General features: G+C 39.6%; 2 protein-coding genes across 2 annotated transcripts in view; both read left to right on the top strand.

The window, feature by feature from the left end:
• Positions 1-14,720, top strand: part of PIK3C2A (phosphatidylinositol-4-phosphate 3-kinase catalytic subunit type 2 alpha) — a 33,476-nt gene extending 18,756 nt beyond the window's left edge. The window contains exons 18-30 of the mRNA XM_077930926.1: positions 798-890; positions 1,301-1,430; positions 2,035-2,171; positions 3,710-3,879; positions 4,285-4,441; positions 4,900-5,009; positions 5,182-5,389; positions 6,285-6,409; positions 7,551-7,668; positions 7,762-7,843; positions 8,771-8,880; positions 9,084-9,209; positions 11,400-14,720. Of these exons, the coding sequence (XP_077787052.1) occupies positions 798-890; positions 1,301-1,430; positions 2,035-2,171; positions 3,710-3,879; positions 4,285-4,441; positions 4,900-5,009; positions 5,182-5,389; positions 6,285-6,409; positions 7,551-7,668; positions 7,762-7,843; positions 8,771-8,880; positions 9,084-9,209; positions 11,400-11,582 (1,749 nt within the window). The 3' untranslated portion in view covers positions 11,583-14,720. The remainder of the gene's footprint in view (positions 1-797; positions 891-1,300; positions 1,431-2,034; positions 2,172-3,709; positions 3,880-4,284; positions 4,442-4,899; positions 5,010-5,181; positions 5,390-6,284; positions 6,410-7,550; positions 7,669-7,761; positions 7,844-8,770; positions 8,881-9,083; positions 9,210-11,399) is intronic.
• Positions 14,721-17,192: 2,472 nt separating this feature from the next.
• Positions 17,193-21,091, top strand: RPS13 (ribosomal protein S13). Its single transcript, XM_028732566.2, has 6 exons — positions 17,193-17,300; positions 17,951-17,999; positions 19,201-19,279; positions 19,830-19,999; positions 20,187-20,287; positions 20,908-21,091. Exons 1-6 carry the CDS (start codon positions 17,278-17,280, stop codon positions 20,939-20,941), a joined length of 456 nt encoding a protein of 151 aa, XP_028588399.1. The 5' UTR covers positions 17,193-17,277; the 3' UTR covers positions 20,942-21,091.
• The last annotated feature ends 3,068 nt before the right edge of the window (positions 21,092-24,159 follow it).

Genomic DNA, 24,159 nt, shown 5'->3' with positions numbered 1-24,159 from the left:
ACCAAATCCATTCTGGAAGTCTGTTTGACTTCCAAAACGTTCGGGAACCAAGGCGCGGCTTCCAAGACAGGAAGCTCCTGCAGCCAACCAGAAGCTGCAATGGATGTTCAGGTTCCAAAGAACGTTCGCAAACCGGAACAATAACTTCCAGGTTTGCAGCGTTGGGGAACCAAAATGTTTGTCTCGCAAGGCGTTCGACTTCCAAGGTACGACTGTACCGAGGTTACCATTGTACTAAACTGTCAAATAAATTTGCGTAGGTGCACAGCTGTAGGAAGAAACAGGAAGTTGTTGAAGCCATACTCCTTTACAAGTCCCCCCAATGCATTTTTTTTTAAAAAAAGCAAGTCCCCCCCCATGCATTTTTTTTAAAAAAGCTTTTTTTAAAAAAAAAAGATACATTGCTAATAAGATACAAAATAAGTAACAATAAAAAGCGGGAGAATGAACAATATAGATAAATATGTATAGTAAATGCAAGCAGATTTTTTATTTAAAAAGCTTTATAATACTGTTGGAACATACTTTGCTATTTTTATAATGAGGCACTAGGGTTAGATGATACAATTCACATCTCTGTAAATCTGTCATCCTCATTTCATCAATATGGCCATGAGAAATAACAAAAAAATACTGCTTTTAAGTTGGGCTTCTGTATCCTTTGTGGTTCCCTTATTTGCTAGTTTAGCAAAATTAATTATAATATTTTCTTGTAAGGATAGTTGAAGCTCTTTGGTTGCCTTTGTATTGCTAGTTAGTCTGCTGTTGCAGTAATTAATGTAAATTGTATTTTGCAGGCATGTTCCTACTTCAGTTCTAATGCAGTACCTCTTAAACTTGCTCTGGTGAATGCAGATCCCTTGGGAGAAGAAATTAATGTCATGTTTAAGGTACAGTTTTTCAGCATGTGTTTGACAGACATATTTTTGTGGTAACATAAATTTGATAAATCATTTAAAACTAGTTAGCTTTATGATACATACCTATGGCATGTATGGCTATTGCAGTAAAGTAATTGGGTGGGGGGCACCAATACAGCTACTTGCCAAGGGACCCTAGGTATGCCTCTGAAGGAGATATAGATGGCAACGAAGCCCTGAGCACAGAATGCTGTTCTCTGAGTTTCTGAGGTTTTTCCAGGCCTTGTCCATTCATCTTCAAATAAGAAGTACTGAATTTTCTAGCCAAACATCCATTTCTGGTCTTGTGCAGAAACGTAGTTGACTATGCACACCCCAGCTTATGACACATGTCCTGTTGAAAGTCACTCTCTCTATTTGCATCCTTACTTTTGTTCTAGGTTGGAGAGGATCTGCGTCAAGACATGTTGGCGCTGCAAATGATAAAAATTATGGACAAGATCTGGTTACAGGAAGGACTGGACTTGCGGATGGTTATCTTCAAGTGCCTTTCAACTGGCAAAGATAGAGGTGCAAACCGTTTGTAGTTCCCAGAGCATAATGTCTTCCATGCCATCTAGATTTTGGTCTGCTTTTCGTGTCTGTTCCCAGTGGGGACACAGCTTTAGCATGATTGCTCTAAAGCCTGTGCCTCAAAAGTATGTCTGCATTTGCAGAGCAAGCTAGAGGAGCACCTTGCAAGTGTAGTAGTAGCATCTTTGGGGGATGACATAGACTGAGCTATCTGCAGTTTCAGCTGTGTCTGAAATCATTTGGATAAAGTGTTAACATGGATGTAAAGGAAATTCTATCCCATATGAAGAAATCTCAAATATATGATTGGAGAGGAGAGCTAAAAATTGTAAGGATTCTGCTGCTAGCAGCTTCTAAGTCTAAAACTGTTAATGTCTTTTTGGTTATCTACAAAGTATTGATTTGATTTAAAGATCAATTTGAATGAGCACGGGTACAAATATTTCATGTCATGCAACATTATTTGTCAGCAAGCACTTTGGATTCACAGAAGTATTTCTTTAAAATGTTTGAAGTTAAGACTTAATTAAACCCATTCTAGAAATAGAGTACAAATCCTGTATGCCTGACAGTAAATATTTTTTTGCTTATTGGATTTAAGGTTTGGTGGAGCTTGTTCCAGCTTCAGATACACTTAGGAAAATTCAAGTAGAGTATGGAGTGACAGGGTCCTTTAAAGATAAGCCCCTTGCAGAATGGCTAAGAAAATACAACCCTACAGAAGAAGAATATGAAAAGGTAACTTTAATATGAAACTGATGCCGGGGAAACGCAGATGGAGCCAGGCCACCTCTCCTCCTCCCTGCCCCCTGACTTCCTTTGCACACCAAGGATTACTGTCTGAGTCCTGCTTCCCTCTTGCCTTAGAAGAGCCCTACTGTGTCAGTCAGAAGTTTATCTAGTTCAGCAACCTGCTTCTTGCAGTGGATAGTCAGATGGCTTTATGTTTTTCATAAATTTTACATTGTTTTAAAATATATTTTATGTAACCCGTTCTGAAGACCATTCAGTGAGCGGAAGGCTATAAGTAAATATGGCTTCAGAACATGAACTGATTATGATATGTAAACTGCCCTGTGATGTTTGGATGAAGGTACACACACACATTATGAGATGTAGAGTAATTGTTGCTATTGAGGAAAGGGCATAGCTCAGTGGGAGGGCACATAGATTGCATATATAAAGTCCAGCTTCAACCTCTGACATCAGAAGCAGAGATAATGATGTCGATGTTTAGATCCTAGAAAATAGCTTCTGTCTGAACTAGATGGACAAGGATGTTACTTAAGGCAAACTTTATTTTCTTGAGGAAAAAATGGTTAGTAGGCTTAGCTTAATTTTTAAAACTAAGATGCTAAATATTTATTCTAGCATTTATTTATTTTAAAAGGAAACTATTCTATTGTGCCTTGGGGTGGTCACTTTGGTGCTGCTAATGCAGCAGTTTGACTTCACCCCCAGAGGCACATTCCATTGTCTCTCGAGGCAGATGGATGCCAACCAACTAACCAACCAGATTCTGTTGTGATGTTTAGAAACTCCTGTTGAAGTACGTAACAGGTTTTTTAAAGCAAATATTACATATTGGAAAGAAAAGGAAGATCTACAGTAACTTTATTACAGTGGTACCTCGGGTTACATACGCTTCAGGTTACAGACTCTGCTAACCCAGAAATATTACCTCGGGTTAAGAACTTTGCTTCAGGATGAGAACAGAAATCGTGCTCCGGCGGCGCGGCAGCAGCAGGAGGCCCCATTAGCTAAAGTGGTGCTTCAGGTTAAGAACAGTTTCAGGTTAAGAACAGACCTCCAGAATGAATTAAGTTCTTAACTTGAGGTACCACTGTACTATATTACTTTGATACTTTTTATTATAATTTTAGTGCAATTTTTTCGTTACACTTCCTAATTGCGCATGTTTCCTATTAATTATTAATTTGTAGAAGCCATTTTACTGTGTGCCTTAGTACGTTTTTAACTTTTCAGGTTTTCTCTCCCCTAACCCTTCTTAACACCGCTAAAACCTACTTGCAACACCTGGCACAAGATGGTGCTTACTCTTTTCCAGTTGATCATATTACCCTATTAACTTCTCAAAAATTAAGCAAAACTTAATACAATCCTTAAAAGTCCCTAATCATGTTCTATTTGAGTGACTGGCAGTTCTGCTACCACGCTTGACTTATATATGATAAACCACAGGAGTATTCTCCAAGTAGTAAATTAGTAGTGAATTAGATTGAATCTAACTTAACATTTATTTTTCCTTATACTAGGCTTCTGAAAACTTCATATATTCTTGTGCTGGGTGTTGCGTGGCCACCTATGTCCTAGGTATCTGTGACCGTCACAATGACAACATCATGCTTCGAAGTACAGGACATACATTCCATATTGATTTTGGAAAGTTTTTGGGCCATGCACAGATGTTTGGGAGCTTTAAGAGGTATGATTTCAAAGTAAAATTTGAGGCTTCACTATACAGCTAACTTTACAGCTATAGTAATAAATGGTCTTGAAAAGATTGATAGCTTTCTGTGGCAGTATGCTCTGTTAGCTGTAACTTTCCTTCCAAAATAATGTTAAATATGACAATGTATGATTGCCATACAGACTCTGCATCTGATAAATAGAGCTACATTGATCTTATTTCGACCTATGAAAATATACAAAGAAGGGAAGGGGGCTGTGGGCCACTGATACGCTCTCAACCATTTGCTTACAGCAGTTGCTTCCTTCTCCATTTTGCACAATTTGCAGAGTTCCTCTGAAATTCCCTCATGTTAGAAGTTTAGAAAATGAAATTTCAGTACTTAAAAATCTGTATTTAATTTATCTCTTCTTTCTATAGGGATCGGGCTCCTTTTGTGCTGACATCAGATATGGCCTACGTTATCAACGGTGGTGAAAAACCTACCATCCGTTTCCAGTTGTTCGTAGATCTCTGCTGCCAGGCTTATAACTTGATAAGGAAACGAGCCAACCTTTTTCTTAACCTCCTATCACTGGTAATAGTTTTTGTATTGTTGGAGGTTTCGCTAAATAAGGCAAGAGGCTTCCTCTCCTCCTGCAACCTCTGTTCCAGACTGTCCCTCAATCTTCAGGGCATATTTTGGAAAAGGGGGTGCAGGATGCTGAAGCAGAGAGGAGAGGATGAGGAAGTTCTGTTTCTGGGAGGGGAAGTCAGTTGTGCAAGTGGGCTTGTAACCTTTGGATGTTTTCAAGTAAATGGTTCTTGTGCTTAAAGACAACTACGTAGTGTTAAGTGCAGGAAACTGCAGATTCAATTTATGTCATAATGACTGCAGTAAAAAAATCTGGAAATGCTATTTTAAAATATAGTACTGGTTTGGTTTGGTTTGGTTTGGTTTGGTTTGGTTTGGTTTGGTTTGGTTTGGTTTGGTTTGGCTGTACCAGTGAATAATTGATTTTCTCCATTTTTAAAACATATCTGTTCACTCTATAGATGCTCTCTTCTGGATTACCAGAACTTACTGGAGTTCAAGACTTGAAATATGTCCAGGATGCTCTTCAACCCCAAACTACAGATGCTGAAGCTACAATTTTCTTTACAAGGTACCACTTTTTTCCTTTTTACAAAAACCTTATTTATGCATGTTCATCAGTTTTAATAAAGTAGGTGTGATCAATAGTTTTCCTTTTTACTCCAATTAAGCAAATGTACTGTACATCTCAAAGAAAATGAACATGATCTAATCCCCCCCCCCCCCGTTTTTTTGTTTTTTAGGTTGATTGAATCAAGTTTGGGAAGTGTTGCCACAAAGTTCAATTTTTTCATTCACAACCTTGCTCAGCTGCGTTTTTCAGGCCTGCCTTCCAATGATGAGCCCATCCTCTCTTTTTCTCCCAAAACATACTCGCTTAAACAAGATGGTCGAATCAAAGAAGTGTCTGTCTTTACATACCACAAGCGATACAACCCAGATAAATATTATGTAAGTATGTGGATCCATACGGTGTCTTAAGATTTCCAGGTTTTGCCATTTTTCATTTTATTATTGGTGCAACTTGCAAAGTCCTGAAGCTGTTGCTTCTCCACAAATGTTACCTATGTATTATCTTGGAACTTGACATCAGGTTCATCAAGACATTTAACTGTGGGGTGAAAGAAGTAGTTTGTTACTTTATTAAGAGACGTTGGCCATGGAAAAGCTCCCTTCATACCATAACGGGATAGACTCTGAAATCCCGAATATGTGTGTGTGTTCTTTTGCCTTGCATGCTTCTGCAGATCAGGAAGCCATGGCCAGTTCCTGTCTGCCATCCAGTGTTTATATAGCAGCTTAGCAATACTATTTCAACAGCTCAGGATCCCAGGTTATGATCAGTCTGAATTGCGTTGTCCACATAGCTAAGTGCCAAGCGTTAATCCCACAATCTAACATTACAAGGGAATCATATTTCCAGGATAGCGTCCTACAGTAGAAAGTGAATTCTGTAAATGTTGGGTGGGCCTGCTCAGCTTTTTTGGCTTCCTGTTCATATACATAGTGTGCACATGCACCCTGTCACAGCAAACATAAAACCAATGTAACCTTGAAAATAGCTTGCAGCCTGTCACTGCTGCTTTTCTCATTAATGAAACTCCGCTTTCCTGCCCTCTTATGTAAGAGCTTTGAGGAGCCATAATTCTGAGGAAGAAACCTGTATACACACTTGCAACACCTGGTACTGAAATTATTATTGTTCTTTTTGTGTGTTTACACGCTTGAGACAATGACACTATCTCGTTGCTTTCTTTTGTTGGATGATGGGAAATAGATAAAATAAAGAATTTATGTGTGTGTGTTTTTAAAAGTTATTAAAGTGTGTTCCTTTCTGATTTGGCAGATCTATGTTGTCAGGGTTTTAAGAGAGGGGCAAAATGAACCCACGTTCATTTTTCGGACATTTGATGAATTCCAGGAATTCCACAACAAGCTTGGCATCCTATTTCCTCTTTGGAAGTTACCAGGGTAGGTTCCTAAAAACTCAATTAAATATAAACAAAGTAATTTGAAATCCACTGAGCTTTCACGTTTTGCAACAATTCAATTTTCTCAGTAACATTAAAAAGTGGACATAGCAATAGTTCAACGTGTAAAATCTATGCTATGCCATGCTATCCCCATCAGCCATAGCCTTTCCTGTGAACTGAGGCTCACTTCCTGGGATTATACACAAGTGAAGTGTGAAAGTTAACCTTTTATGAAATACATTTCCCCATGCATGCAGTACTCTTAAATTCCAGGAGCTAGGCTGTGAGTATACAACACTTTGTTGTAATTGGCTCTGAAGGAAAGTATCAAAGAAGGATACAGAACAGTCACTGTAGTTCCATAGCCCTAAAGCCTTCATTTATTTCAGTATCTCCTTAAGTGCTGTTGAGCTTTTTACTTTTTGTAAATGTAGTAGTAGCTTCTCCCTGAAACAAACTGTATTTCACGACTCATTTTTTAATTGAGGAAAGCATATCATTTTAAATTAGTCTAAAATTCTGCCTGGGTCACAGACTGGTATACAATTTTCTGGCATTCTTAAGGATATGCTGTGTGAGAATGACTCAAAGGATGTTATAGTAACATACTAAGGGTAACATGCAGTGCTGGTCATTCACCATTTATTTCAGCAGGTCTGCTCTGAATATGACATAGATGTCACACACAGAACTTTGACTAGTAATAGCTATTGTTGCTCAGTTCTCTTGAGTGATGCAGACACATGAGAATTTATTTTCTGTATTTGTCATTTCGTTTCTGAAAGGGACTATAACAGTTGATGGTGCTTGAGTATTTGCTTTCAGTGATTTTAGAAAAGGAAGAGGGGACAGAAGGGTGGAAAATATTTCCTTGGAGCATGTGTGTTGCCATGTTACCTTATACTTGGAGTACTCTTGATATAGTAACAAATACTGGACAGCTGACAACAGTATAATTTGTAGTGTTCCTTCTGTTCTATTGTAAGATTGCCCAAGCTTTTGGACCAACTCATAGATTATACTAGTATCTTGTCTTACAGTCTTGAAGTATTTGATTGTTTACTTCAGCAAAAGTTAAATACTGATTGTTGCTACTTACTCTTGTTATTAATGTTGTGTTCATTGTATCTATATTGCAGCTTTCCTAGTAAGATGGTTTTAGGAAGAACACACATAAAGGATGTAGCAGCCAAAAGGAAGGTGGAACTGAACAGCTACATACAAAGTTTAATGAATGCATCTGCAGATGTTTCGGAGGTAATTCTACAAAGTAATATAAACATCATTGTTTTAATTCCTTTATGTTGGGTACAGTCACCTCATAATAACATTTTGTCTTTCCACATCTAGTGTGATCTTGTTTATACATTCTTCCATCCCATACTTCGTGATGAAAAAGCTGAAGGAATAGATGGAATAGCCAAGTGCACAGGTAAGAATATCACTTTTAAAGAAGAAAAGGCAACTTGGATCGTGTCCTGAAAAGTGAAAATATTTCTTGTAGTTACATTCTATCAAGCACAAAAAAGGGAAATCATAAAGGCAGGAGGACAACTGTATTGAACTAGTTATTGAACATTTCGGTCATTCCGCCCCCCCCCCCCCCGCCCCCGGTTTTTCCTAGCATACAGACCAATAATTCAAAATAACTTGAGTGTGAATAAAAATATTTACCTGTTTAAAGTGTCCTTGAAAGAGAATGTATCTCAAAACATTTACATTTGAGGGTTTCTTTTTCTATTTTAAAATACAAGTTCAATGATTTTGTGTGCTGGCTTTCTTCTCCCCTCCTCCTTTTTTTGATTCATTTCTTATTTTATATTTAATGGAACCAGCAAATAGAATATATTTCAACAAATGTCACATTTCTCATTTTGCCAAAGAAGTCCACCCATGAATAAATGTCTCCCTTCTACACTCATCTGTAATTTAAGCTCTGTGGGAAATTGTCAAACCACAAGCATATTGGTATAAAGTAGTGAAAGTCTTTGATGGAGAGGAGGTGAATTTGTTACCTAATAAAGTGTGTGTGATTTGTCCAGTGGGCTTTGTGCAGTTCACTCTATTTTGTCACTGTCTCCTCAATGACAGTTTGTTGGATTCATCTCTGATAGTAATGTGATATTACATGTTGTCATTTCAAGTAGTCAGAACTCCATAAACTGGCCTTTTCAGGATGACCAGTACTGATCACAGAGAGTGCTTTTCTCTCACATCCCAGTTAACCATGGTGCCACTCTCTGATAGCAGGGAATGATTTTGCCTCTGTGGGAAAAGGGAATGACAATTGCACAGGTTAGATAATGTTCTGACTATGGAATGTAGAGGGAAATATCATTCTGCCTTTTCTTTTTTTAAGATGTGAGCCCTTCAAGTCCTACCTCGGGCAAAGTAGGAGGAGAAGTTAAACTATCTATCTCCTATAGAAACAGCACTCTGTTTATCATGGTGATGCACATTAAGGATCTGGTATGTACAAAACTGGAAAATGCATATGATAGTTCGTAGTGATTTTGGTGACAAGTGGTTTGCTCTTACCAACAGCTATTTCTAAGGGTATGATCCCTATGATAAAAATCCCTGTGTTATCTAAACAGCAATGCCAGTGTCTTACTTTATTTCAGTATGGTTGATGGTTGTTTCTTACACCAGAGATGTGCTCTCATTCTCAGGTGACTGATGATGGCACAGACCCAAATCCATATGTGAAAACATACCTGCTTCCGGACATACATAAAACCTCTAAACGGAAAACCAAGATATCACGGAAAACAAGAAATCCAACTTTCAATGAAATGGTAAGCTGAAATAAGCTATTTATAATATTTGGTGGCTTTTCAAAGCAAATCCGTGTTACATAGCTATAACTGATGGAACACATCAGAGGGCCCCCATTGAATTGCCCCAATGGGAGTAAGAAACATACTCTAAATCACATCTATCCTGCAGCTGCCATAACCCATGCTGTATGAAACTGCTTGGGGTCAGAATATATATATATGCCTGGCTGTACAATTTTCCAATTGCTTTTACATCCCAAGATGCCTTAAGCTGTTATGAGAAGTCTACCACCTTTTCAGGGTGCTCAGTGTGGATCACAGAGAATGCTTTTCTCTCACATCCCAGTTAACCATGGTGCCACTCTCCAATAACAGGGAATGATTTCAAAAATTGGAAGGTTAGCTTTATCCTTGAAAGCACTGTATCCCTGTTTATGAATTTGGAGTGGGAGAGGAGAGCCTCTTCTAAAATATTTTCTTCAAGCAAGAATCCAGTGCCAGGATTTTTCCTGAAAATCTGCCTCTTTTAAAAAAATTATTCTCAGTCTTCTGAGTTAAAACAATGGAATATGAAATTGGGGGTGAAGGTAGGGAAGGAACTTTGCAAGTCCATTTTTAAAGCTTATTTATACAAGCCTGTTTTCAGTAGATCAAATCACTGAGGTCTTAAACTGTACACACTTGGGGGAGTGGGTAAGCTCAATTTGGTTCACTGGTATTTACTTCTGAGTAGATACCCAGAAGGTTACAAAAGGCTTGTGCAGGCAATCTGGTGATCCTTGTACATCCCTCTTCCTCTCTCCCTCCTGTCCCTCTACCCCAACAAATCTCTTCTGCCTAGGGGGTGGCAGACACTAGAAATACACCACTGCAACTGCCTTTAAGCTAAGATGTTAGAATATTTGTGAACAATCCTTGACAGCAGAGCAAATAGGTCAATGACTAATTGAAGAATTTTTCATCTAATATAGGTGGATGGGTATAGGTGGACATCTAAATCCATATATTCACAGCTGAATGAAACATTCCAGATATATTTATGGATTAATCTAAGGGTGTGCCCACGATTACAGATGTTCCCATATGACGATAACCTGTTGAGGGGATTTAAAATGAATGCAGACACTTGCTGTTGTAATCCCAGGGGATGCAGATGGGAAGTGTGTGCATGGAAATCAGGGACATGTAACTACGTTGACATTGTCCCTTTCCAACTTTCATCACGAATTAAACTATTGCCCTTCAAAGGGTAGGTGCTAGTTCAGGGAGTGGAATGTTTTGAAACATAAATTAGTGAGCATATTCAAGTATTTAATAAAAGAATTTAAAAAAACAACAACCCAACACCATTCCCCCTCTAAATGAATGAATGAATGAATGAAGGTCAAAAGAAATACAGTGGGATCCATTCCAGAGCCCTGTTCGTATCCTGAAGCGAACATAACACGCGTGCACGGGTCACATTTTGCTGCTTTCGCGCATGCACATGACGTCATTTTGAGTGTCTGTGCACGCGCAAGCGACGAAACCTGGAAGTAACGCGCTCCATTATTTCCGGGTCGCCGCGGAGCGCAACCCGAAAATGCTTAACCTGAAGCGTATTCGTCCAGAGGTATGACTGTACCTTAAAAGCATACATTTGTGTTCAGGTACCAACGGGTGGCACTGTGGCTTGCCAATCAGAAGGTCGGCGGTACGAATCCCCATGATGGGGTGAGCTACCATTGCTCAGTCCCAGCTCCTGCCCACCTAGCAGTTCAAAAGCACATCAAAGTGCAAGTAGATAAATAGGTACCACTCCGGTGGTAAGGTAAACGGCGTTTCCGTGCGCTGCTCTGGCTCACCAGAAGCGGCTTAGTCATGCTGGCCACATGACCCAGAAGCTGTCTGCAGACAAACGCCTGCTCCCTTGGCCTATAGAGCGAGATGAGCGTGCAACCCCAGAGTCCTCCGCGACTGGACCTAACAGTCAGGGGTACCTTTACCTTTACCATATACCTATCTTCCATATGGTTGATTGAGGCAGAATGTTACCTCAGTCACCCAGCAAATGGTAATAAGCCTAGGAGTAGAAAATAAAAGACGTATTCTATACAGGGATCTGTCTTACTCACCATCAGTTTTTGTAACTTAATCCTGGATGTTTTGTAAATAAACTGTCTTGACTTTCATTGTTTATGAATTACTGTGTGTGTGTTTTTTATATAGCTTGTATACAGTGGATATAGCAAAGAGACCCTAAAGCAAAGGGAACTTCAGCTAAGTGTACTCAGCGCTGAATCGCTGCGTGAGAACTTTTTCCTGGGCGGTGTCACACTCTCCTTAAAGGAATTTAACTTGAACAAGGAGACTGTCAACTGGTATCGACTTGCTGCTGTACCATATTTGTGAACCTGGCAGCTGAGAGAGGTGAAAATAAGAACAGAATTGAATAAACTCAACTTCACCCATATTTGGTCACTTTTTCCTACTTGAAGATAACTCACACACTTTAACATAAAACATGGCAATTTGGCAGATTGCTGTTGGACCAGCCTTCACAAAGTTTAAACAGGACTTCTGGAAAACCAGCTCTGCTTCATGCTTTTACTGTAATAATATCCAAGCATTGCTGTAAATGAATTGTATAAATTTAATATCTGTGGATAATGAAATTATAAACCTTGACTAGATGTTCCAAATTAAATCTAAGGGGTGGTTTTTTTTTAATTAGAAAAATAGATTAGATTCAGTCACATTTTAAGTGCTTGCCTGTTGATATATTGGAAGCTTGCTTTATGCTGCTGTTATCGGACACAGTACCATGTCAAAAAATATCAAAGTAAAAAAAAAGATTGCTCGTCAGAAAAGAGTTAGTGGCTGCACAAACTGTCAAAAGGGAGATTTAAACAGACAGCTGGAGATACTCCTTAGTGAGCATTTGGACTCATTAAATCTCTTTGAGGCTATTATCAGAATGAGTGCCAGTAACGGAAGTAATAAACAATGGTGCCTTATTTTGTCATTCAGCGCTTCTTATACCTCATTTCTGATAATCGTTTCTAAAACACTTTTTTATCCAGCTTTTTTAAAAGAATGAATGTTTGCTCACATGGTTTGCTATATAAATACTTCATTTAACATTCCTCCCCCCTTTTAAGTTTATTCAGCTTCCTTAAGTCAAACTCAGATGGCACCAAAATGTTAAATGCTTATCCAGTTGACTTTGATCATTTTTGTGCGCCCGTAAGTTATACCTTGATAAACGGCCACATTAAGATATACATTGAAGCTATTTTATGCCATGGTTTGCTGCATAGCACATATTTTTCAAGAAAGTAAATGTTATGGGTTATGCATTATTTGGTAGGGATTCCATTTCCAGGTCACTTTAAAGAGCAGAAGAGCACAGTATCAGCTGCCGGTTGAGAATAAGTTGCACTAAAAACTTTGGGTGATGTGACTGGGCACAATAACAGTTTTTCAGTCTATGAGCACTAAAAGAGTAATCCAAGCACCTTATTCACTCCAGTAGAAATTGACTTGCTGAAATGCGTGGAAGGTGCTCTGCACCACCTTTTAGTGGATTGCACTCTGAATCCACTGATTTTAATTGTATTCTAGTTTTCTACATTTGTGTGATACTTAGGGATAGGTTGCTACAAATAAAATTTACTAACTGGTAAAACGAAGATTTTAAAAAGCTGATGTAGGAAGTGTTTAGATTGCACCATGGCCAATATCCAATATTCGTCATACTTTGAGTATGCCCAATGAAATCAATGGACTCATAATTTAAGTCCATTAATTTTATTGGGTCTACTTTGAGCATGACCTATTTGGATATCACCTGATACATTGAAAGCTAACGCCAAAATACTTCTGAATAAAGCTGATCTCTCAACTGTCCATAATAATGAGCTTAAAGCAAAATTATGCAATGATAAATGAGGATAAAGTAGACAATGACAATCTTTATTTGCCGGGCAACTGAACTAAAATGTGATCTAATTTATTTACCCTAAAGCATAGTGAGGTCTCCATTTTCGGACCTAATATTAAAAAATGCAGGGGAGAAATGGGAATAACATTTTGCTGCCTGAAATATTTGTGGTCCAATTGTACAATAAAACCTTGGAATATTTCTCAGTGTCAAAATTACATTGTGGCTAACAAAAGCTACTTGAGGTTTAAAAAGTCCTGGTTTTATTAGCTTTGAGTTCAGTATGTAAATAGTAACCTATATATAAACTAACTAGATTGTATTTCCTGCTCACTTGATGCTTTTTGAGATGCATTCCATTTCATCAATAGAACCACAACCAGACAGGAAAGTAGACTACTGTTTTTGTGAAACGTTCCATTAAATTACTGGAAGCAATATGTACTGCTTTTTTGCAGTCTGCTACTAGAGCACAGTATGTTACAGCACAAAACGTGACATTAAAAAGACTCTTGGCTGGATGCTGGTTAGAATATGTATGCTGTCTTAATGGTAGCATTTGCCAGTGTTTGTCCATGCCTGTGCCTTTGCCCACCTTCACCACTTTTCAAAATAAAGTACACGTTGGTAGATTCTTAAACTGTTCTTCATTTACCATTAAAAACTGTAGAGGAACAACATTAATTTTGCATCTCTTGAATTATTTATAGTGGTGTGATACACAACAGATGATTATCTTAGTTTGGTATACACAAAAGGGGAGGAGGGAATAATTGGGTTAACATTTAACACTTTCGTGTTTTTAAAATGTGGTCTTACTGGCATTTTATACATTGTTAATCAAGAAAATCTTATGCAACATGTATGGACTGCAGCTAGAAAGAAAATTGTGTCTATGTACTTTTGAGGAAAACATCTTGCTGTAAGAAAAATGACCTCCACATTTTCTGTACTAAATAACCTGGCTATGACTTTGCACTGAATTTTTTAAATATTACTGCTTTTTTATGATCTACACATATATATGAAAGCTCAAGAGGTCTTTGATATTTCTCTATTTTTAAAATTAAAATGGTGCAGAAATCTTAGTACGTTGCCTTAAAAACCTGATTGCTCTTTCTAGGATACTATACAGTGCAGCTTTCAAATTGAAGAAATTTTATTTCTGGTATTTGCTGAGTTAGGGGCACAGTATAATGCAGAGTTATGTATGCTTAAGCTCATTTACACCAATGGACTTAAGTCAGTTTGTTTTAGATTGTAGCCTATGCATGTTACATGGAGGAAAACCATTCAGGCAATATAGCACCATTCTCACAATCCATAGGAATTTAATTTCCTTCTGTGCTTTGTACTCTCATACTGTGACTAAAAAAAAGTATGGCAAAGGTTCATAGATAATGAAATGCATTGGGAGCAAATGTAGAAGTTTGCCTTGAATTGTCTATTTATCTGTAAGAACCAAATACTTCAGTTATATTACACTGATAGCTAATAAGGATGTACAGTACAGTATTTCTATCAGTATCCTAACCCATAATATGTGGGTTAAATGTGACTCCATAACTGTCCTACAATTACATTAAACACTATTCTGGAATAAATAACGTATTGCCTCTTTTTCTACAAACACTGGTATGTGTGTAGGGAAGTAGAAAAACAAACACAAGCTACAAAAATAATGTAGGTGCCTTGTAATAGATTTTACTATTACCCATTCACTTAGCAAAGCCTAAATTCTCTGTTGTTTGCTATTAGCAAATTTCTATTTTTGGCTACTACTTGTGTCTGGTTTGAAATACAAAACTCAAAGCCACTGCATTTTCTGGAGTTGGTGGTTGTACAGCTCAGATAAGTCTGAGGGCACCTTTAAAATTTCATCAGCTTAAGAGTGCACAGCTGCTATATTTTCCTTTTCTGCAGAAAATGTAGAACAGCATTTGGTCACATTTTAAAAATTACTACTGTGTTGTCTTTATTTCACTATCTGGTTGACTTTTGTGGCAACAACACACAAAGCAAATACTCTCAGCGATTCACACAGTATGTTGGCTGGGTTTGCAAAACTGATGGCAGTTCTTTTAAGTGCTTGGGATTTTATTTAAAACCATGCTGCCATTGGGCTGAAATTGGATGTGGAAGGGGCTTCCTGTCCTTTTTTCATTGTGCTGTTTTCTGCTGAATAGCATCTCCACTCACTGCTTTTACTTCCTCAGTGGTTGTAAAAGTATAGCTGTTTCCTGCAGGAAAGGAAAGGAAAATAGTCAAGAAAAACAGTTTCATGTCAAAAGTACATCACCTGAACATGCTCACATCTACCAAGCATAACAGCTGCCATTCACTAGAGGTTGCTTCTTTGTAATTGAATATGTAAAAAAAATTAAAAATTGATATCTCTATTAATATCTCTATTAAGACCTGGTCTTAATAGAGATATTGGATTCCTGTCTCATTACACATGCTAATCATCTGCATACTATCCCTTGCTTTTTCCTGTAGGACTAATTGCAGTCATTAACAGTCAACAGGTTTACCATACCCATTGAGTCAATCACCCATCTCCTCCTACCCTCCTGAGAAAAACCCCACCCCACCCTCCCACTATATATAAGGGTCTGGTGACTTCTGTTTCAGTGTATCTGAAGAAGTGTGCATGCAAACGAAAGCTTATACCAAGAACAAACTTAGTTGGTCTCTAAGGTGCTACTGGACAATTTTTTAATATATATTTCAACTGCGTCAGACCAACACGGCTACCTACCTGCCTCTTTGTAATGTCAAATATAGTGCTTGATTGGACAAGCAGATGGTTTGCATGTTAAATATTATGGATTAGTAATTGCAGAAAACACTTGTTTCCTGTAACAACAGACATGGCCCAGCACATCCAGAGCTCAACACCTTTAGGATCATAGCTGTCAACTTTTCTTGCGAGGAATCCTATTTGGAATAAGGGAATTTCCCTTTAAAAAGGGGAAACGTTGACAGCTATGCTTTAGATGCAAGTTTATTTTAAAAGAAAAAATTTACACACACAGTAGAGCATGAGATTCTTAATTTCTGGTTGTTGGCTCAAGCCCTGTGATGGGCAAATAGAGCTAGGGGTTTCAATTTTACAATTCAATGAAAACAAATACCGTACTGTGCATGGTAGTCCCTTCTGGAAACTATACTGTAGGTGTCATGGTAGTTGCATTACAACACTACACATCAGCACAGGTCAAGCCAAGGAACTCAGTTACTCTTGTTTTACTGTCTCCATATTTCAGATGGAGGTGGAGGTTCTTATTAAAAAATGGTTTCATAATATACAGAGAGAATATATATATATATACAGGGTGGGAAAATGTCACCTGAGGAAACAAGTTCTGCGCCTGCCTTGTTTGACTGTCACCTCTGTAATCAACATTTGGGAGAAAACAATGTTCAATCTGAAATATAGACAGGCTATGCTCACAGTATCCATATGAAGAAATAGACCTCTCAGACACTCTGGGTCTTCTATGGAACCTGTTGTTCCATCCCTGCAAAAACAGAGAAGCGATCGATCCTCTCTGAGGGTTAAAAAGAAGCGCCCTTGGTGAACTCTATGAAGAAGCCCCTGACCAGGGAGACTCTGTCATTTGTCACAGCAGCTATTTCGCATCACTATGAAGTGCGTAATGAACCGTATCGATTGGTTTTAAGGAATCTGTTCTTAGTTTTGCTGATGTGCTACTGCCCTTTCCATATATAGCGCTTGTAACGCTTTATGTCACTTAATTTGAATGCCATTATTTGAATGGCATCTGGAGGGCCGCCTGCTGTTCTCTATCGGAGCCTTTCGTCGCTGATGTGTAGTCAACCCCTGTTGGGAGCCACTAATGCTCTTATGGCCACTGGCGCTGAAAAAGCCCCTTCCCGCCAGCCGCGCCCGCCACTGAGCGACCCGCGCCTCCGGCTCCCTTCCCGCGAGTGAAAATAGACCGGCTGCGCTGCCCCTCTAGCTTGCTGCGAACTCTATGGCTCTAGCGAAGCAAAATGGATGTCTCCAAACAAAACAGGAAACCCGAGAGCGGCGGCGGCGGCGGCCGAGCGCGCTAACGTCACTTCCGACTGCAGGAAAGGGTAGATCTGCGCGGCCGCCTCGCTTTCCTCTTCCTTTTCGCCGCCGCCGCCGCCATCATGGGTCGCATGCACGCTCCTGGGTGAGTCGTCCGCGGAGGGGGGAAAGGAGGCGAGGGCCGGGGCTGGAGAGGAGGGCGCTCTCTCTAGCGCTCCTGGGGCCGGGGGGAGCTGGTGGGGCCGGGCTATGGGCTGGCGGCGCGTTGCTTCGGGGCCCTTTTCTCGGAGGCCTCGAGGAGAGGAGCTGCCTTGTCTCCCGGGTGTCCATGGCCGGCCTCGGCCTCGCTGTTCCTGGCTGACCATTAGCCTGGGGCTGGATCCTGGGGCTCATTGTGAATGAAGACTCAGGGTGGTTTTCACCCTGGGCTTCCCGACTTTCTCCCGGGGAGGCCTCTGGAGTCGGGCCGCGGGAAACCGCCACGCTTGGAGACGTGGGCTCAGACTTGATGTAGTAAAAATGAAATCGTCGTGGGGAGTAGCTTTCCTCCCTCCCTTTTTATAAAGCCAGAAAATAGTGGGGCTGTTGTAGTTAAAGAGGTTTTATTTTTCCATTGATTTGACTGCACACGGTACGGTCTTGGAAGTATCACGGATGGTCATAACATTTATGGGTTGCTGCTGCAGCAAGTTGATGACTCTGTTGGGTATCAGATAATGAGGTGCTTGTCTGCCATGTTTCCAGAAATGCATGTTTAAAACTTTATACTCATTCCTTCGGTTTCTTTTCCCACAGGAAGGGCCTGTCCCAGTCTGCCTTGCCCTATAGGCGAAGTGTGCCCACAGTAAGTAATATCTTTAGTTGTTTGTAATCCTACTTAACAAATGTGGGGAATGTATTATGGTGCACAGTCAAATAATATTCAAGTGGGTTGCCATTGTAGAAAACTATTTTGGCCTACAGTGTATAGACTAAACAGTGATGCTATCTTGCATTTGTCAAAGTGTCCTGTTTTCTAAAAGCTCTTAGTACAGCGAAGTACTCTCTGCTGCAACACTTCCATTCAACAGGTAGTTAAATAATAGGCAAGCCTTTCTCAAATATTTATAGTAATGAAGCACACTGAAATTTGTCTGTAGCTGCAACTGTATACATTCAGTTTAGCATGGCACTGGAAATGGTTTGAAAGGTAAGAACATAAGAAGAGCCTGCTGGATCAGGACAGTATCTTGTTCTCACAGTGGCCACCTAGAAGCCTGTGGGAAACCTGCAAGCAGGATCTGAGCACAAAAGAGCATTCTCTCCTCCTGTAGTTTTTAGCAAGTGGATTCATAAGTGTGTTGCATCTGACCATGAAGGAGGAGCAAAATCATCATGGTTAGTAATCATTGATGGTCTTAGACAAATTTGTATAATGGCATTATGATACTGGCAGTTTTATTTTCAATTCCTTTCCTAATGATCCCTAACGTGGTATTTGCCTTTTTCGCAGCTGCCACAAACTCATTTACTCTCTTTATCAACCTGTTGACTATGACCGCAAAATTTCCTTCCTGGTCAGTCTCTGCTGGTTCAGACCCCATATATTGATACTCCTCCCCCCATACACACATGTGCCTCTTTATAGTTTTTCACAGTGAATTACATTTGTCACTTTACTAGTTTGGAGTAGTCGTTTTGGATCTCTTTACAATTGCTTATAGTGTTCCTGAACAAAAGTGGTATACATTTGTACATATGTACAATTTAAAAGCTAGCAATTAAAACAAAAATGCAACATAAAACAAATAAAACAGCATAGCAGCCACTGTGGGGTTACAATGCAGCGCACCACTATTTTCTGAAAATAAATGCTACAAGGATATGCATTAAGATTTAGCAGAGAGGATTGTTTGAAACACTCCTAGACAGTTGCATTTTCTAAAACTGCATTGATGTAATGTATTGCATGGTTAATGTAGTCCCAATTTGATTCTGGGTGTTAGTTTATACTACCAACATAAACTATGTGTGAACTAATCTGGCTCACAATTGAATTATTACAGTGGCTCAAACTTACTTCTGATGATGTCAAAGAACAGATCTACAAGTTGGCGAAGAAGGGCCTAACTCCCTCACAAATTGGTATGTTGAGCTAATGTACCACATTTGGCAGGTATTACTCCTGTTGGCTACATAGAGTTTTTACAGTTCTAGTTGTGTTGCTTGACTATTGCTAGTGGAGTGCTCAGATGTAGTGGTATAGCTGCATTTCTGTCTTTGGTTAAGCATATAAGTCTTAAATCATATGTAATACATTGGATTGGAGGTGTGTGTGTGTACGCGCGTGCGTGCACGTGTGTGTTGCTAAATAAATATTTCAGCCCATTAAATTTCAAAGATTTTTTGGTTTCAGCCCTCAAATTCCATTGCTTCTAAAATTTCAAGGTGCTGTGTAGTCACCATTAGGTTGAGTTTATACTTGACACACCCATCAAGTACCTGTATTTCTGAGTGTGCATAGCACTGTTTTGCTCAGGTTGCTCTCTGTGATAATTGTTAGAAACCATTTTTTATTTCCATCAGAATAGTTTTCCCTTGTATTGACTAATAATTCCTTGGTAGAGTGAGCATTTCCAATCATAGCTGAGTTGTCTTGTATTTCTAAAAGTGTGTAATTATTTCTCTGTTTTAGGTGTGATCCTCAGGGACTCCCATGGTGTTGCCCAAGTTCGTTTTGTGACAGGCAACAAAATTCTAAGGATTCTTAAATCCAAAGGACTTGCCCCTGATCTTCCAGAAGACCTTTACCACTTGATCAAGAAGGCTGTGGCTGTCCGCAAGCATCTTGAGAGGAACCGGAAGGTAAGTAAGCTGGTCATACTCCATCCTCAAGATTATAAAATGGGACCTGCAATTGCAGGAGATCATGCCTCTAGGTTAGGGAAATCCTTTATGTAAGATTTCACTGAACATCCCCTTCCCCCAATTTCTAGTTAGTTTCTTTTGTTAAAAAGCAGTATTTATAAGAAAATTGGTTTTCCCTCCTTAGGATAAAGATGCCAAATTCCGTCTCATTTTGATTGAGAGCAGAATTCATAGGCTTGCTCGTTATTACAAGACCAAGAGGGTACTCCCACCTAATTGGAAGTAGTAAGTATAATTTGCTCTTGATCCTGGTGTAGAAATTTTCCATGAAGAAAAAAAAAGTAGGCAGCAGGTTTCAGTTTCCTAACCTTATGACATTGGATTGGGGGGGGGGGGAGATAGCACTTACACAAGGAAAGCTGCTGTCATAATGTTCTAAACATAAAATTTCTGTTACATCTGATTTGACAATAGGCTGGCTACCTGTAGGCTCAGTTTTATTTTAAAGGGTAATGTAGCCATTAAATGCAATTGGGATATGCTTCTGTAAAAGAACTCTTTCCAGCCCAAGTGAGTACTGTTGGTCTACAGGTGCTATATATGTAGTACATCTATAATAGAATAACTTAGAAATATGTGCTAATCCTGTTAACAGGTATACTAGGCTAGATTTTCTCCATAGTTCTTTAAGCATTCAGTTGCTTCGTTTGCAGATTGCTCGCTGTGATGATTGTGTTCCAAACATTTGTAGTTTCTACCAGAAAGGTTTTTCTTTTGTGTTGGCTCAGCCCTTCCTTGGATGTCTGAGTGAGCCGCTGGAATTGTCATAAAATTCCTAAATGCAGTCTTTTTGGGTGTTGCACTTGCCACATCTTGACATCTCTCTTTTGCCTCCCTCTGTCTAGTGAATCATCCACAGCTTCTGCTCTGGTGGCGTAAGACCTGTTCTATTCACCGAGGGATCACATCGGTCATTTTTTGTGTCCCATGCAATGCCTCTTCAGAGAAGGATGCCGTAGAGCTGTCTTATTTAAAATTGGCAGAATAAGATGTTATCTTGACCATGTGAATAAAAATCTCTTTTTTCCACCAGATTTGTAAAGATTTCTTAATGTAAAACTGCTTTTGTGCTGCAAATTAATTTACATGAGTTGTAAGCTAGTAGCAGATTGTGGGATGGGGTGGAGGTGCTTACCTTACCTCCTGGCAGGTGAATCGCTGCAGCTTTCTGAGAGAAGCAAGATGGTGGTGATGCAAATGCACCAGCACAGCTAATGTGGTGGTGGTGGTGTATTTGCACCATGCTGTTCTCCCTGCCATGCCCTTGTTTTTTGGTAAGCAGCAGCGACTTCCACTTCACTATCTGCTACTGCATACGATTATAATTGAAGGATGCAAATGTTGACAATATATTATATTTCGTTCTAGATTGGAGAGTGTTCCATTTGCAAATTGAGTATTAATGAAATTTTGAGACTTGAATGTAAAAACAACCAATAATGGCTTCCTTCTTGCAGTTGCCTATTTCCAAGGGCTGTGCAGTTTTCCTTAAACTGATGAGAATATAAATCACTTCTTGTTCACTGATGTATAAGCAGTCTTAACAGTGAGTGTCACCCCCCCCCCCTTGTGCAACAGGCTTCCATTTGTGCATTGGAACTTTCCTTTTCTCTCCATACACCCTAGAAATCTTACCTGCAGAGGGGTTGGGGGGACCCTCTGGAGCAGACACTGCAGGCTAAAGGGGAAACAAGAAGTGACAGCTGCTGATGCATTGTAGGAAATCACACCAGGACAGCACCTCAGGCGGCACAGTGCATCTGCCTGTTAACCAGAAAGCCCACCCAGGGATAGCTGTGGGCAGGATTCCTGCATTGCAGGGGCTTGGACTAGGTCCCTTTCAAGTCTATGACCCAGAATGTTCAAAGAAGCACCCTTTATAAGAGGCCATTTTAACAAATATTTCAGTTGTTGGAAAAAATGGCTACTTCAGGCTGAAAGGTGTTCTCTAAATAGATTCTATATGACTTGTGTTGCCCTACAAAATCAACTTTGAACGAGGGGTTCCCTATTCAGATGTATGACTTGTTGCCACATCAAGGATATTCCCAAGTCTTCCCTTTCTTCCACCCCTCCACCTTTTTCCCATTGTTAAAGGCAGCATGAGCCACTTGCAAGTTTTTTGTTCACTAATGAACATTTCCCCATCACTCAGGCATTGCCAGAAGTATTACCATTTGAAACCAAGCCTTCATTCACTTTAGCATCACTGTTCCCTGAGCTATTTTCATTACATTCTAGTTACGTTTTGCTTTAGGCAGCAAATGATACAAGCTTTATTTAAGACACCTAGTTAAGCAGCACACAAAAGATACGTATGCACCTCTGCCGTTGACTGGTTCGGGAATGTTTTTGCATGGTACTGCAAAAGCATGCAACATTACACAAACATCTTTCAAGAACACTGGATCCAAACAGACAGGCAGGTTCTGAGAGCTTCCAGAGTGTCAAACATTTTGAGTTCTCCAAGAGGGGCCAGGGGAAATAAAAACACTATTGGAGTTAAAGCCGTGTACGGTAGTTTGCATTGGTTTTCTATTTTTAAAGTGTTTTCTGCAGAGGAACAGAATGCTTGAATTTCTATTCACAAGCAGAATCTGGCATGCATTGCATAGCATAAGAGCCTACTACACTAATCCAGCCCTCCGGCAGGGATTTGGTTTTTCCTCTGAAGCTTTCTGTTGGCTTTATGTGGCATAATGATGGCGTCTGAGCAGCAGAAGCACAGTGGGGTAGGCAGGGAATATTCTGTGTAGACTCTAGAACTGCAGTGTTAAATATAAAGTATTATCAAAGAATGGAAAATTTTGATCTTCTACAATACAAACACAGTGGTTAAGAGTTTGCATAGGACTGGGGAGACCAGCCATGAAGCTCACTGCTAAGCTGACCGTAGGCCACTGACTCAGCCTAACTTACCAATAGGGTAGTTGGGAGGATAAAATGGGAGGAAGGACCAATAACACCTTGAAATTCCTGAAAGAAAGTGTATAAACAGAGGATGGTTTAAGCTGTTATTAAACCAATTAAGCTATTCCCAAAGTGAATCGATTGACCGTGCCATTTTTTAACTTTGATACTTCAACAACTACCAACAAATAGTATGTGGATAAGCAGATGCACAAAAGGCTTTGTTAACTTGCAAATTAGCTATTTTAAGGCACACAGGAAGCTGCCTTATACTACTGTATATTCTACATTGGCTGGCACCAGAAGGAATCCATTCTCAGACCTTTTGTGTGTAAAAAGCATATGATTTATCTTGCTCCTAAAATATCCTGCACTGAAGAAAATTATTCATTATGCATTTCCAATAGTAAATCAGGTTTTAGGCTTCATCCCCCAGAAAGAAGAAGGAGCTACTTGTAAATGTTATCCTGTAAAAGAGGTTGCCTTTTTTACTTATTTCAAGGAGATGTAATTTCAGTAATAACAATCCCTTAGGAAACTTCAACTTTCTTGTGCCTTGAAAATGACATATAACAGACATACCACCACAGATTTCCGTAGAAAAGTTGAGTATGTGCTTAAATTTTTCACAATGAATTTGTTGGCACTTAGTTTTGAGTGGATTCTAATATTTTACAAACTAGGACAAGATGCTTGAGATACTGTACATTTAAATCAAGCCCAATATTTCATGTTAACTCTGCTTTCTAGATGAGGTGGGAGGGGCGGGAATTAGGTCTTGCCTGGAGTCCTCAAAATACTGCACTTTGGAGAAGAGCTTTTCGAGTTAATACGAGAATGGCAATAACACAGTCAAGCTTTTGATTCCATGTTTGTGCACGCAATAATCCAAAACACTGCAGTACATCTCTTGTGATCCAGGTGGAGGGGGAAAGCAAGATTACTGCCCTTTTATGCAGAGCCCATAAGCAGCTGTTGCTGTGAAGTATCAGCAGAGGTCCCTATGCTCCCAGCAGTGTTGTATGTTGACACTGGCCTGGCAACATTTTAGAATGCAGGTCATGTGATCAGCTTTTCTTCTGCAGCCAATGCTACCGCCTTAAAGCTGCCAAGAAAAGTATTCAGAAAGCACTGCATTTTGTGTGTGTGTGTGTTTGCCAGATCAAAGTCCTTGTGCTAACTCAAAA

This window comes from Podarcis muralis, chromosome 1 (assembly GCF_964188315.1).
Source record: "Podarcis muralis chromosome 1, rPodMur119.hap1.1, whole genome shotgun sequence".
In the NCBI taxonomy this organism is placed as follows: Eukaryota; Metazoa; Chordata; class Lepidosauria; order Squamata; family Lacertidae; genus Podarcis; species Podarcis muralis.
Note: the sequence above shows the minus strand (reverse complement) of the source record. Positions and strands in the feature narration are given on the sequence as shown.

What these genes read in the sequence shown, in the direction of transcription:
- RPS13 (XM_028732566.2), top strand. Translation starts at nt 17,278, where the DNA reads ATGGGTCGCATGCACGCTCCTGG. An exon ending in ATAGGCGAAGTGTGCCCACA is followed by an intron (nt 18,000 to 19,200) that starts GTAAGTAATATC and finishes GAATTATTACAG; the next exon opens with TGGCTCAAACTTACTTCTGA. An exon ending in CTCCCACCTAATTGGAAGTA is followed by an intron (nt 20,288 to 20,907) that starts GTAAGTATAATT and finishes CCCTCTGTCTAG; the next exon opens with TGAATCATCCACAGCTTCTG.